The following is a 15,571-nucleotide window of genomic DNA, read 5'->3' on the forward strand; positions in this document are numbered from 1 at the left end:
GGTGTTATTAATTTAATATAACTTTGGTGTATAACACAGTTTATGGATATATATATATTTTTCTAACAATAATTTTTTAAAAAATCTATAACAATCACCAAAAATACATTATCAATGACTTTCAAATCCAACTTATATGCATTATAAAATCCACACAAATGCATTAGACTTTTAAATCCACTAATGTCCTAGGTTAATTAAAATCTATTAAAATCCTTAATCCAATAACACCCCCTAAATAAACATTTTAATTTCTTTCATTTTGACATATTTCTCGCTATTGGTGTACTTTTTGGACTATTTTTACATTATTCACATAAATTTTAGACAACTTTACATTTACACTTGTAACAATAAGATAACCAAAGAAAGAAAATTAACTATAATTTGGATCATACAATTTTAATTAATAGTTTCGATCTGATGGTTTACATTTAATCTAATAAATTGTTTTTTTTTCCTATTCTCTCTCTTTCGATATTAGAGTGTTTTTTTGTTGTTTCTCTTTCTCTATTATCTCTTTTCTTTCTATATAAGTTGTATAGCTTTTTTAGATCTGGGAATTTTTTTTTTTTTATGTGGAACAAGTGTTGTCTACAAAATTTTAAGTTATTCAGTTATCCCTGAAGACCCAACAACAAATCGCCTCCACTCCGACAAGCTCTTCCACTCCGACTCCGACAACTTTCTCCGTTTTGATTTTCATCAGAGTTAACAAAACAAGAATAGTGTTGGAGAAGGTGGATGTGCTTTTTAGATTTATGTTTCATTTGCATCTTTCATGTATTACTCAAAGCCCAAAGAAAGAGTTTTGCAATGAAAAAGGTTAAAATGATTAGTTACAGACCTCAACTTGAAAATATTTCTTTTATGAAATGGATATGGCTAAAAAGAGTAGATTTGTACTTCTTGGATATCTACATGGATTGCATTTCTTGGATAACCACATTAATTACACTTCTTGATTATTTTTAATGTTACCTATAGTCTATAGATCACAAGATAACCACATGGATTACACTTCTTGGATAACCATTTTTTTTGCCACAAATTTTGGTTGAGCGAATGATATATCATTTCTTAAACATTTGCATTTCTAGATAAGATAGCATTAATTGACAAATTTACCTCAATTTTCCATGAATGTATTTCATTGCTACACAAAAATGTGCAGGCAATTTGTATTTTAAGTTTATGCTAGATGCTTAAATAGTGAACAAAATCGTCAATTAAATCAAAAAATGTTTTACTATGGATTGTTGTAATGGAAAAATATGTGTTGATATCTAGAACGAACTCTACTATACACTTGTTTTGATATCTTATGATCTGATGAACATTAAAAAATAGTTTAAAAAAAATGTTTTGCAGTTGATATTTAGTATCAAACATAGTTATATGGATAACCTAAGCAACACTAATAACAAGTGGATAGATAAATTATGGATAAGTTTCCATGGATTTATTCAAAACAAAGTAAATTATTATAAGGTTAGTCTCTTTTCCACCACTTATTCGGAATGTGCAGCCATGGAAACCTGAAACATTCAACATCTACAAATGCTTTCTTTTGCTTTGATACCTTTGGACATAAGCACATGCTTTCTTCTGCTCTAATATTATTTAGTTTAGTTTGATCTCTACAAATGTTTACCGTGTGTACAAGATAGCATGGATACTATTGGTGTTTTGTTCATTCATATTCCATAAGTGAAGCTGGTCAATAATCCACATATTGACTTGAAGCCATCCTTTATAAGCAACTCACTAGTTGGGAGAAAGAAACACAATCTACACACAAATTTCTATAGACTACTCAAGCACATCCACTAAACTATGACCATGTGGTCATTAACCCCTAGAAATAACTGAATTTAGAAAATTAAATACAACTTTGTTTTGTTGTCTTAAGAAAAGAAATCTCAATACTGCTCGTATTAGCGGCAGATGCCGCCGTAAATTGACCAAGCATTGGTGATGTTAGTAGCGGCTGCCGCCGTGGATTGACCAAGTAATCCGATCAAATAGCTTATTAGGTTTGATTTGATTCCATAGTAAGAAACCTCTCCGCCATGTCCGCACTTACAAGTCCAAAAAATGTTCTCGCAAATTTCAGAAGTAGTGTTGTAAACAGAAAGAAAAGCAGCTCCCGATCTCAAAGGCTTACTGATGATGAACCTGGCGGCTCTTCATCTACCGGTATTAGATCTTATGGCGGCGATCCCACAGTGTCGGTGACGTTCTCACATGTGTTATTGCCATTCGTAAAACCCCTAGAAACTGAATAGAGGAGAGAAAGAGAGATAAAGAGAAACGATGAAGATGTTTTTTCTCTCTTATGAACTCAACAATTCAAAAAGATGAGCTACAAGAAGAAAGATACAAAAGCAGAGCAAGGTGATGATTGTTGTAGAGAGAGAAACGATAAAGAAGAATAAAGAAAAAGAATATGTATTTGTTTGATGTTTAAAAAAATCAAATATAAATATATATACAAACGAGGTTGGGTCTAGAAAGTAAAGAGAGAGAGTGAGTTAAAGGGAAGGAAAAGAAAAGAGAGAGAGTTGAAATGTGTTTGATTTGGTGAGAGAGTAATATGTAATTTTGAAGAGGAAAAGCATAGTAGTAGTAGAAAGTGGATGTGAATATTATTATAGTTTGAGAAAGTAAGTGTAGATGCAATTTTCTAAATATTTTATCCACTTTTTAAAACATTTATAATTAAATACTATTAAAATTAATTATAAAAAAATCTGAAGACACCCATGGAGATGGTCTTATCAAAAGATATTTTACTGTATAATAGTATATAATTGTGGGGTGATGGTGGTTCATAGGCGATCTTAAAAAAGAAACAAAAAAATGATGACCATATAAAATTAAAAATGATAGGATGGAGGGGTGTTGTTATTAAAAAGATAGGATTGGTGTTGTTGGTTTCTCCTTTAGTGTCTGGCTGTTATCAGCTTCAGTTTCAGTTCTGTCGTACATTTTCGATGTTTGTGTAATTGAGTTGTACTTATTTATCCAATTTGTTTCGGTTTTTTGTTTCTCTAATTGTCTTGAACTAGTTTGTTTAATTTGGTTTGTTTGTTTTGATTTTGTATATGTCATTTACTTTTCCACAACCCATCCAAATATTTAATAAACCTTAATTCTAATGTCATATTAGTGATAGCTCATCAGGTAGCTCAAATGAGAATGATAGCCGTACATATATTACTGAAAGAGTTTTATTTCTTTTGAGGTGGCCGGATATAACAATAACCAATCACATTCACACGACACAAAATATAAACTTGTAGTTTATAAATGGAATGTAGTTGAATAAGGAAGCCACGAAGGGGTATTAAACCAAAGAATGTGAGAGGATTTAATAGAATGTTGAATTCTATCATTCAGTTAGACATTTATAAATTTCCTATATTTTTTTTTTAATTAAGACATTGAAATATCGTGTGAATGTGATGTCTTTGACAAAACCAAGTACAACATTGTTTGAGAAATAACATCACATAGAGGAAGATGACAACAAAATAATATTTTTATATTTGATTTTTGATAGTCGACATAGTTTTTCGTAGTGATTTTTATCTAAGATAATGTGATTTTTCGTAGTCGACATGGTTTTACTCTTTCTCCATGTACTAAGAGATTGGTAACCATCTTCCCGGTTCTTTCTTCTGTATATCACGGCGGCTATTAGAACCACTACCACCACCAACACCGTCACAGCCAAAAATGCTAACACGCTCACGCTTCCGGCAGGTGCCTACAAGGAAGAGGCATATATATTAATGTCAGTAAAGTAATCACATGGCACCCAAACAGTATATGTATTGAAAACGGTTTGACCTAAACTGAAATTCAGTACCGGATGGGTAAACGGGTTACCTGAAAAAGATTAGGCAAGGAGAGCTCTGGTTCAGGCAACTGCTGAGCAACAAAGATGTGAAAGAGTCCCATAACTCCGGTATAACCAACAGCACTATTGTAGTTAACCTCCAAAGTCAATGTCTCTCCATAGCTCACTTTCAAAGTCAATGTCCCCGGCAACGACGATATGTTGACACTGGAACCAAGATCACACAAAGATCTAGCAAACCTCTCATTGAAGATTGTACAATCAAGAACAAAACTACTTGGATCAGGAAGCTTTTTTGGGATCTTGTTTTGAATGATGGCACTGACTTGGGCTGAAATCATCATCACTCCTTGCTCAGCATTCAAATCCTTGACATATCTCCTAAGCATTAGAGAAGTCTTAACTACATCAACCAATGGCAACTCAATAACAAGCTTGTCCATCATAGCCTTGCACTTAGCATCATCAATCCCTGCTTAGACTTCCTTGGGTTCTTGGGAAAAGGAACTCTAGGCTTGTACACTCTCTCAGCAACTGGAATTGGAGCTTTCGTAACCTCCTTCTCGGTCTCGACGTTGCATCGGTCGATGCTATCTCGCAAAGTCACCTCTTCTACGATCACTGAAGGTTGCGTCGATCGATGCGTAGCAGCTGCATCGGTCGATGCTGGTTCCGGATCGTCGAACTCATCATCCTCATCGATCAAATCCTGCAACTCTTGGGATCTCTGCTTCTGCTCAGCTTCAGACTGTAACTGCTTACCACTCCTTAAGGTCACAGCATTACAGGAGTGCTTAGGGTTGGATTCAGTTCTTGATGGCAAGTATCTTTCTTGTCTCTTCACAGCTCCAGCAGTTTGTGCAACTTGGCTCTCCAGCTTCTTAACTTGAACATTCAATGAGTCAAACTTGCCAGTAAGCTCACTGTAGACATTGTCAATCTTCCCATTGAATGTTACTGTCAATTGCTCTTGTCCCTGAAGAATCTGCTCAAGCATTGCTTCCATCCTACTCTCAGTTGTCTTAGGAGGAGGAGATTGGTAAGAGGAGTTGCCATAGGTCCTGGTGTAACCACTGCTCTGCTGCTGCTTCTGATAGTCTTGCTTAGGAATGTAGCCTGTAGAATTAGACTGATAGTTATTGCGCTGGTTGTTTCCACTGAAAGGCCTGTTGCCTTGCTGATTTCCAAACTTTTGGCCTTGATTACCATACACAAAGTTGACATCTTCTTCTACATTCTGCTGCTCTGGCTCAAAAACTTCAACATCTTCAGCAAAGTGGACTGACTTCTTTCCAACAAGAAGGTTATGCATTGTATCCAGCTTGGCATTCACTGTAGCAAACTGATTTGAATCATACCCTTCATATGCTCTTTTCCGCTCTAAGTCTGCATTCTTAGTACTGTTACTTGATGCTAGCCTTTCAATCAACTTTTCAGCGTCATCTGGGTACCTTGTCTTGAAGTTCCCATCACTAGCAGCATCCAAAGCCATCTGATACCTCCAGTCAATCCCGCTAAAGAAGATACTGATCAATTGCACCTCTGAAAACCCATGATGCGGACAATCTCTCTGGTATGCTTTAAATCTTACCCAAGCAGCTTTGTAAGATTCAGTTGGTCCTTGTCTAAAGGTGGAGAGCTTGATCCTCAGCTCACCAGACATGGCATCATCATAGAAGTAATTCAAGAATGCCACCTTGATGTCATGCCAGGTTGTCAGAGATCCTGGTTTCAGCTGCCTTAGCCATTGAGAAGCTTCCCCACCAAGAGAGTAGGAAAAAAGCTTGCAGTAGAGGTAGTCTTCAGTGACTCCATTAGCCTTGATGCTAGTGACAATGTCCTCAAAGTGTTCAATGTGATCTAGAGGCTTCTCATTTGGCAAGTTCTGGAATGGCCTTTGTCCAACAAGAGCGAAGTAGGCAGGCTTCAGCTCAAAATCATTCCTTGGGAATGGAGGAGGAACAATAGCGGAGCGGTTCTCATAGAATAAGTCTGGTCTGTTGAAGTCCGCAAGAGTCTTGACAAGCTCTCCATTGTTGTCCCGTCTAGGCTGAACAATCTGCTGGTCATTGCCACCCAAATCTGCACCATTCGCACCAGCTTTGGCATTGCGTCGACCGATGCCAGCATTGCATCGATCGATGCCGTCCTGGTTGCGTCGATCGATGCCGACGTTGCATCGATCGATGTCATCTGCATTCACACCAACCACGACAAGTTCTTCTTGAATAACTCGCCCATCAGCATCAAGTTTTTGGCCTTGTTTGTTGCGCACATGACCCTCTTGATCTCTCAAACTCCAGCCTCATCAGGTCTCAGTATGATAGGGTTGACCATCTTTGCTGATTTGGCTGCTTTGGTGTTTTCACGCTCTAGTTGTTCTAACTCTTGGTTTGTAAGCTTAACAACTGGACCAGTAGGATCTTAGCATCAATGCATCCATCGCCATTGGTTTTGCACGGTTCCACATCGTATTCCACCTAAAAAAGCATACAGGACCCTAAAATTGTTAGAGAATGAAGTCATGTAACAGAATTAAGCAAAATATGAATGTTCTTACTGACTTTGCAAATATGTTCTTGGCTATCTCCTACTGATTTTTTCCAAGAATCTGTAACATCGAGAATATAAATTATAGCGAGCAAAACCGTGTTGTCCCAATCAACCCATTTCACAGTATACTTTAAATACAGGTTTCTTGTTTTCTCCCCATTGTCAAATCCACTTTTCACCAGACATTGAGTTTTATCATAGCAGCAGTATGCACCTCCTTTGTATTCAGGGTTTATAGCACGACCATACGCATCAGTGGTTATATTATAGAGATCACAAAGACATTCTATGCATCCTTTCTTGTCTTCCACACCTCTCGTAAGCTTCTCTATTGTCGGACACGTGTCCTCACTCTCGTCACAAACCCGGTTTTATTTTTTCTTTCACTTCTCTTACGAAAAGATATTATAAAAGAGTTAACTACGAAAAGAAAGAAAAAAATGACCATATAAAATAAAAGAGTTAATTATGAAATAATCATTTTTTCTGAAGGATATTGTTTGAGAAGGACTTTTTTGTCCGTGATTATGGATTTAAGCTTTTTTTTCTACAGAATGACGAAACTGCCCTGCTCACAAAAAACGATCAACTCACTTTTTTCTCGCTTCGAATGTCTGTTCCTCTCGCCTCACTCAAAATCAGAAAAAAAAAAAAAAATCAGATTTTGAGCTGCTCCGCAAAGAAGATTATCTTTTGTACTTTTGCCCATGCTGGAAAAATCTTGAGAGGATTTAGCTATGTCCCTGTGTTTGTTCTTTCTCTCCTTTACTAAGTTGACGAATCTTGATTCTCTCTCGTCACCATGCCATTTGGGAAGAAACTTCATAAGAGTGCCGATGATGAGATCCGGTGATAGTCATGTTTTTTTTTTATGGTGGTGAGATCTTTACTTAAGAACGACAACTTAGTGCCACGACGATGATGGTGATAAATTATCAATCACAAACATGTAGTTTTGAAATTCACTTTATATTTGAAGATGAGTTGGAAATTTTTATTCACTTAGAATTTAGATTTAGATTATCCCTTTGGGTTCAATATCATCCCCTTAGAGTTTAGATTCATTTATTCAAAACACAATCAATTGAATATCTTGGGTTTATCGGAGTAAATGTTTTGTGAAATGGCGGTGATGAAATCCAGTGACAACGACGGTTTAAATGTGAAGATGAATTAGAATTTTTAATTGGTACCCTTGGGTTCAATAGTTAGTATCCTATTAGGGTTTAGTTTTCTATATTAAAAATCAAGGGTTATCGCCGGAAAATCAGATTGTGTATAGAGAAGCACCGTATGAACCAAAAAAAATTCAGAGAAACACCGTCGTTGTCGAGAGAGAAAACAAAAAGGTGATATAGAAGGCAGGATAAAAATGTCATTTTAGATCAGTAAAAAGACCTAATTCTGAGAGTATAGATAATAACGCTATTTTGAAAGTTTTGGGCCAACAAATGTCCATCTAGACAATAACCACAAAATAAAATGATAGGATGGGTGTTGTTGTTACTTAAAAAGATATGATTGGTATTGTTGGTTTCTCCTTTAGTATCAATTTCAGTTTTTGGATTTTCTCGATGTTTGTGTATTGAATTGTACTTATTCTTATCCAATTTGTTTCCGTTTTTGTTTCTCTAAGTCTTGAACTAATTTAGTTAGGTTTGTTTCTTTTGATTTTTGTATATGTAATTTGCTTTTCCACAACCCATCCAAATAAACCTTAACTTACATTACATAATAACCTTTAACTCTGATGTCATATTAGTGTTAGACCTAAGTAACTTACACCCGTGAAGGATTGTCACACATTATATATATATATATGGCCGAAAGAATTTTATTTCTCTTGAGGTGAAATTATTCTAACAATATTCAATCATATTCACATGACAAGAAGAAAAAAAACTTGTAGTTGAATAAGGAAGCAATGAAGAGTTATTGAAACAAATTAAGAATGTGAGAGGATTTAATAGAATGTTGAATTCTATTATTTAGACGTTTTATAATTTTTTGTTGTTGTTAATTATTCTATTTATTTCGTTAGACCATTGAAATATTGTATGAATGTGATGTCTTTGACAAAGCCGAGTACTAAATGTTTCAGAATGTAACATCACATAAGAGGAAGATGACAACAAAATATTCTTTTATTTTTGATTAATGGTAGTCGACATGGTTTTATTCCTTTTGCAGGTACTAAAAAGAGATTGATAACTATCTTCCCGGCTCTGTCTCCGGTATATCACGGCAGCTATTAGGACCACTACCGCCACCACGGCCAAATATGCTAAAATGGTCACGCTTCCTCCTACAAGGAAGAGGCATATATTAATTACTAACGTCACTAAAGTAATCACATGGCAATATCTCCCAAACAGTATGTTTTATGTATTGAAACCGCTTTGATTCAAACAAATATTAAGTACCGTGTAGTACCTGAAAAAGATCAAGCAAGGAGCTCTTTGGTTCAGGCAACTGCTGAGCAACGAGGAGGCAAAAGAGTCCCATAACTCCGGTATGACCAACGGCACTACTGTAATTAAACTCCATAGTCAATGTCTCACCATAGCTCACTTTCACTGGATCAGCAGGATAACATGACGTCATTCCAACAATGTAACCAGCTTCGTTTCCAGGTTCAACTCCATCCCCATACTTGGCCATCGAAGTACATATTCCTTCACCGCTCTGATATCCACAAACACAAAAGTCGTCTCAATTCAATACAAAAATGTTTAAACCTTTTTTCGATTTTGCAGTAGCTTAAACTAAACCAGTATTAGTTACCTCTCGGTACAGAGCAGCACCTACACCACCAGCATGTTGGTGAGCTACGGCGTAGATAATATACCCACTAAATGGCATCATTAAGCTCTTTTTCTTAACATCAATGCATCCATCGCCATTGGTTTTTTTGCACGGTTCCACAACGTATTCCACCTGAAAAAGCACACAAAAACCCTAATATTGTTAGAGAATGAAGTCAGAAGTAACAGAGCTAAGCAAATAGGAAAGTTCTAACTGACATGGCAATTATGTTTTAGGCTATCTCCTCCTATTGATGATCCCTCTGATTTTTTCCAAGAATCTGTAACATCGAGAAAATAAATTTTAGCGGGCATAACCGTGTTGTCCCAATCAACCCATTTCACAGTGTACTTCAAATACAGATTTCTTTGTTTCTCTCCATTGCCAAATCCGCTTTTCACCCGACACTGAGTCTTATCGTAGCAGCAGTGTAAACCTCCTTTGTATCCCGGTTTTATAGTACGACCGTACTCATCAACGGTTACGTTATACAGATCACAAAGACATTCTATGCATCCTTTCCTGTCTTCTACACCTCTGGTGTCTATAGCGTGAATGTTGAGAAGCCATTTGAATTCATAACCATCAGGTATCTCCTCAGGATTATCGATTTCAACAGCGTAAGGATCAGGAACATACGTCGAGGTTTTGCGGGTTTCAGATCCTAAACCAAAGTAATGTCTGAGTGTTACACCCCTGCACAGCCCTCCGTTTTTAACAATAATAATATCCGACGATCTCGAATCAAGATTGGTTTCGGGGTCTTGCCGAGAAAATCCATGGTTCCTAAACATTTCTTGCTGCGGAAGCTTAGAAGAACCTTTACGCGCATAGTAAGGTTGGACAAGCCAGTGGTGGAGATATGTCTCATGTAGAGGGACGGGTTTGCCCACTTCATCAACCACTTCAGCATCGAAACCTTTGATGCCGATATGCCCTCTTGGGAAATCGATGTCGAATAAGCGCGGATCCGAGACTGATCCTGGACTCATCACCAGTTTTGGTGAAAAAAAGACTGCAGATTTTATCTTATTCTTAGTCCCTGAGAAGCCTTGGCTCGGTGATGCGAACAGAGCAAAAACTAAGAACAAGATCAGCGATCTCATGTGGCAACGAGCCATTAATTATCTCCTGTTTCAAGAGCATACGGAATGCGATTTAGCTAATAAACATCATAAACATATGGGATAAAATATATCTCAATCTCGAAACCTAACTTGGTTTGATTTTTATAGGAACCAAAACTAACAAACCCACTTGAACCAACCAAAACCAAGAAACTGAGAAACAAATCACAGCAGAAAAAAAAAAGAAAAAAAAGAAAAAAGGTTTCAAAAGCACAGAGAAACAAACAAAGAGAGAGGGGTTTACGTGGGTACGAACTTGGATGAACTTGTAAATGAATGAAGAAATGTGCACTGCCAACCCAATGAAGAAGAAACGATTGGGGAGTTATCTCTATTTATTTATCATGTGAATTACGAATCGCCACAGTCAAGGTTTTATTTCTCATGTGAATTACGAAGAGACGTAATAACTAATAAGGAGACGAGCTTCGCTATATATCTGACACGTGTAACCACTGACACTCTCGTCACAGTCAAGGTTTTGTTTTTCATCTTTCAACTCCCTTTGACCATCTTCATTAGTAATTTTGATTCTCTGTGCATATCTTAAATTTTTATCTTTTAATTAATTTTATATAATTTAATTATAGATGTATTAAAAGTGAACAAATATGTCTTTAAGTAAACATTTTAAATATTTTTATCCACTTTTTAAAACATTTATAATTATATACTATTAACATTAATTATAAAAAAAATCTGAAGACACCCATATAAAATTACTAATGGAGATGGTCTTATCAAAAGATATTAGTACTGTATAATATACAATGTGGGGAGATGGTGGTTCATAGGCGACCGAAGCAAAAAAAACAAGACAATATAAAAAAAAAAAAATGATAGGATGGATGGGTGTTGTTAGTAAAAAGATAGGATTGGTGTTGTTGGTTTCTCCTCTAGTGTCACGCTGTTGTTGCTTCAGTTTCAGTTCCCTCTGAGAATTTCGATGTTTGTGTAATTGAGTTGTACTTATTTATCCAATTTGTTTCGTTTTTTTTTGTTTCTCTAATTGTCTTCAACTAGTTTAGTTTGTTTTGTTTATGTTTTGATTTTGTATATGTCAATTACTTTTCCACAACCCATCCAAATATTTAATAAACCTTAATTCTATTTAATAAACCTTATTAGTGATAGCCGTACATATATTACCGAAAGAGTTTTATTTCATTTGAGGTGGCCGGATCTAACAATAATCAATCACATTTTCACACGACCAAAAAAAATAAACTTGTATTTTATAAACGGAATGTACTTGAATAAGGAAGCCACACAGGGGTATTAAACCAAAGAATGTCAAGAGGATTTAATAGAATGTTGAATTCTATCATTCAGTTAGACATTTATAAATTTCTTTTTTCTTTTTTTTTTTTTTTGAATTTAATGTTAAATTATATTTAAAAGAAAAAATATGTTATTACAACTAGTGCATTATTTGCATAGAATTTTGGACTGAATTAAACAGTAGAAAGAAAACTTAAAATAAAACTAAATATGAGATTGTAGCCACACTTGGAAAGCCTCATCAAATTGTCGGTCTTCCAAGCGACCAATAGATTAAAGCTGATCTCGAATTTGTTTATCAATCCGCCCAACCAAACTTGTAGCAGAAGTCGACGAATCTCCATGTCTTCTTCCATTACGTTCTCGCCAGACGGTATACACCACCATTTGAAAGACATACATAATGAGAAAATCCGCTACACAGTAATGTTGAGGATAAGAGATATGAGCAATCAAGGTAGACCAATCAGTGGTGTAACTTGCCTTGAACAAGCCCTTAGCAAGAGCTGACCACACGCCAGATACAAAACTACAGGAGAAAAAAAGATGATCACGAGTTTCTAATGTAGAGTTGCAAAAACCACAAGTCCCCTGCAGCCCCACCATTCCACGCAACCATTTGAGCCCCTGTTGAAAATCGATCATGAACAGCCAACCACACACAAAAGGAGAATTTGGGTGTACCATGAGTAAACCAAACCCCTTATGCCATGCTGCTGTACTTGTTGTTGTTCGAATATGGTTCCAAGTATCCTTTGTTGAGAACTTTGGTCTAATAACATCATTCTTCCCTCACCATAGCGTTTTATCATCTGCCTCCAGGCGCGTGTCTCTCCGAGAGTACATAGCATGTTCCACTGCGTTAAGCTGTTCCCCACGGTGTCTTCGTCGTCAACGGTGAGCCCACGCTTCACCAAAGAACACTGCCGGTTTATTTCCATATCAACAACCCTTTTTCACCAACCACTTCAACAAGCCGGCCAATGTCCGACCATCGATCATACCAAAAAATATATTCTTCTCATTTCCCAGTTCTACCTTACAGAAATTATTAGCCATACCAATATACCTTAAAGATATATTCTTCTCATTTCCCAGGTATTTAAGAAGCTTTTTCCAGATTCAAGTATCCTTAAAATTGAAAATCAAATAATTGAAAATCTTTGGTCATTCGGAACTCCCAGGTATTTAAGAAGCTTTTTCCATATTCAAGTATCCTTAACTGACCAAAATGATGCCTCTTTCAACAAGTTTGTGTGGACCCATTGTACCCACAAAAAGTTATCCTTACAACTATCCGCCAAATCAACTTCAGACAGCTTATAAATTTCCTTTTTTTTTTTTTTTAATTAAGACATTGTAATATCGTGTGAATGTGATGTCTTTGACAAAACCAAATACAAAAATGTTTGAGAAATAATATCACATAAGAGAAAGATGACAACAAAATAATCTTTTATTTTTTATTTTTCGACATAGTTTTACTCTCTTTTCATGTACTAAGAGCATGTGCATTGGTCCGTCCTTGGTCCTTCCTACATAATTAAAAGGATTAATTTAAATCGAAATCATAGAAATATGAAAGATATGTTCCTACAAACGGGACATTTTTTATGTGTCCCTCACAACACGTGTCTTCCTGTAATAGGTTGATTATTTCTCTTCCTCCTCTCTCTCTTTCTCGACGGAGAGACTGCAAAATCAAGAGATTACTCTAAAACATCGAGAGATTAAAGCACGACCGTACTCATCAACTGTTACATTATACAGATCACACCGACATTCTAAGCATCCTCTCTTGTCTTTCACACCTCTGGTGTCTATTGCGTGAACGTTAAGATGCCATTTGAATTCATAGCCGTCAGGTCTTTCCTCAAGATTGTCGATTTCAATAGCGTAAGGATCAGGAATATACGAGGAGGTATGGCGGGTTTCAGATGCTGACCCAAAGTAATATATGAGTGTACTCATGCACAACCCTCCGTTTTTAACAATAATAATATCCGATGATGTCGTATCAAGATTGCTTCCGAGATTCCTAAACATTTCTTCACGTGGAAGCTTAGAAGAACCTTTACGCGCATAGTAAGGATAGACATTCCAATGGTGGAGATATGTCTCGTGTAGAGGGACGGGTTTGCCCGCTTCGTTAACTAATTCAGCATCGAAACCTTTGAGGCCGATATGCACTCTTGGGAATTCAATGTCGAAGAAGTAAGAATTTGAAACTGATCCTGGACTCATCACCAGTTTTGGTGAGAAAAAGACTTCAGATTTTATCTTTGTCTCCGTACCTAAAAAGCCTTGGCTCGGTGATATGGTTAATACGAGCAGAGCAAGAACTAAGAACAAGATCAGGGGTCTCATGTGGTAACGAGCCATTAGCTCCTGTTTGCAAGATCATATAAAATAGAGTGGTAAGTAAAACATGGGATAAAGTATCTCGAACTCTCTAAACCTAACTTTTTAGGAATCAAACTATCAAAACCACTTGAACCCTAAGGTAATTAGGAGATACATGGTTGCTTGTATATATAAAAACCCAAAATTTAAAAACTTTCCAGCGACCCATGACTCAAAATACATGTAAATGGGAAGCTAGTATTTCAAATCATCCTGAAGTAAAATTAAAACTCGGACACGAAAAAACAGAATTGAAACCCCTGGTTTCAGACCATCCATAAAACATAAACATAGACACATAATATGACTTTTTAAAATTCGAACGTATCCACTCGGAACAATCTTTCCAACCAAAACCCAAAAAAAAACTTGACCGTGAAATCAATCACAAGGAAACAAAGATAGAAACAAAGATGAGAAATAAAATAGAGGTTTACGTGCCTGGGTACGAAACGGACAAAAACAGAGAAGACTTTCCCGCTTGTAATGAATGAAGTGTCTCTCGCCTAATGAAGAAGAAGAACGAATTCGAGAGTTCTTTCTATTTATTATATCATGCAAGTATTACGAATGGTGCTTAATAATCACAGAGAAAGTCAGCTGTTACCTAACACGTGTACTAACAAGTAACAAGTGATCATGTGCTCACGTCGTCACAGACCCTAGACCCGGGGTTCATTTTCCACTTTCAACTGTTATTGTGGTACCAGAAGATATTTATAATGTGTGATGGTTAATATCGTTTATGAGTAGGAGTTCCCATCGGTCCAGAACTAGAAGTGAACTCAAAACCAACGACCGAAAAAATAAAATAAAAAAAGACAGGAAAATTAAAATATCAGATGTCGTCCAATTCTGATTGGTTATTACTTCCACGCTTTTCTTTTTTCTCTTTTTAGTTTCCACGTTACCGTTATATTGGTTTCCCATATATGTATATTTATCCAATCAAATCTCCCAATCCCAAAGTGAGAACAGAACACCATTAATTGCTATAGGGTGTTGTTGTTGGTTCTCCTTTACCTCTGTTTCAGTTCTCCATTAATTATGTTCTTTTTCTTACTGTTTCTTTATATATACTAGGAAAGGGACCCGTGCGTTGCCGCACGGGAAGGTGAAATCCTAAATTGAAATTTAACATTTGTAATTCATCCTAATTATTTTTTTTCTCAATCAATTTGATTATTTTCACTTCTTGCTATTGCTTTCTGCTGATTAAAAAGCCAAAGATTCATTTCAATGTTATTATATTTTATGTTGTCACACACAAAAGTGAGTCTTTTTTAGAGCTTGATTTATTATGAACATTACTTTTAACCATATATAACATTTCACTTATGTTTGTCTCCAACCATATGGTGATATATATTGGTATCTTTTCTTAATTCGCTATTAGAAATTGTCTTTGTTGTTGATCATTATCAATCGAAATACATACGAGGCTGCTTCTCTCTTGGTTTATTTACTGTATCGAGAAAATACTAAATGCCACTTGTCGAAAGAAGGTCGAAGATTGGGATCGGAGTAAATGGCTGGA

At 36.1% G+C, this 15,571-nt stretch overlaps 2 protein-coding genes across 3 annotated transcripts; both read right to left on the reverse strand.

Annotated features, from left to right (window-relative positions):
• On the reverse strand, positions 8,566–10,695 carry LOC104756879. Of its 2 annotated transcripts, none has more exons than XM_019237887.1 (5): positions 10,607–10,695; positions 9,442–10,354; positions 9,203–9,355; positions 8,852–9,103; positions 8,566–8,723 (listed from the first exon to the last, which is right to left on the reverse strand). In XM_019237887.1, the coding sequence occupies exons 2-5, from the start codon at positions 10,342–10,344 to the stop codon at positions 8,712–8,714; spliced, it is 1,320 nt and encodes a 439-aa protein (XP_019093432.1). In that variant the 5' UTR covers positions 10,345–10,354; positions 10,607–10,695; the 3' UTR covers positions 8,566–8,711. The 2 variants fall into 2 exon arrangements, with proteins under 2 accessions (XP_019093432.1, XP_019093431.1); XM_019237886.1 differs by having other exon boundaries at positions 10,595–10,695.
• On the reverse strand, positions 13,065–14,561 carry LOC109129564. Its single transcript, XM_019237890.1, has 2 exons — positions 14,476–14,561; positions 13,065–14,019 (listed from the first exon to the last, which is right to left on the reverse strand). Exon 2 carries the CDS (start codon positions 14,011–14,013, stop codon positions 13,333–13,335), a length of 681 nt encoding a protein of 226 aa, XP_019093435.1. The 5' UTR covers positions 14,014–14,019; positions 14,476–14,561; the 3' UTR covers positions 13,065–13,332.

This window comes from Camelina sativa, chromosome 2 (genome assembly GCF_000633955.1).
Source record: "Camelina sativa cultivar DH55 chromosome 2, Cs, whole genome shotgun sequence".
Classification (NCBI taxonomy): domain Eukaryota; kingdom Viridiplantae; phylum Streptophyta; class Magnoliopsida; order Brassicales; family Brassicaceae; genus Camelina; species Camelina sativa.

Excerpts from the sequence above, each read along its gene's own strand:
- LOC104756879 (XM_019237887.1), bottom strand. The coding sequence starts at position 10,344 with ATGGCTCGTTGCCACATGAGATCGCTGATCTTGTTCTTAGTTTTTGCT. Across the intron at positions 9,356-9,441 it reads GCCTAAAACATAATTGCCAT|GTGGAATACGTTGTGGAACC; the intron begins GTCAGTTAGAAC and ends GTGCTTTTTCAG. Across the intron at positions 9,104-9,202 it reads GTGCTGCTCTGTACCGAGAG|AGCGGTGAAGGAATATGTAC; the intron begins GTAACTAATACT and ends TGTGGATATCAG.
- LOC109129564 (XM_019237890.1), bottom strand. The coding sequence starts at position 14,013 with ATGGCTCGTTACCACATGAGACCCCTGATCTTGTTCTTAGTTCTTGCT.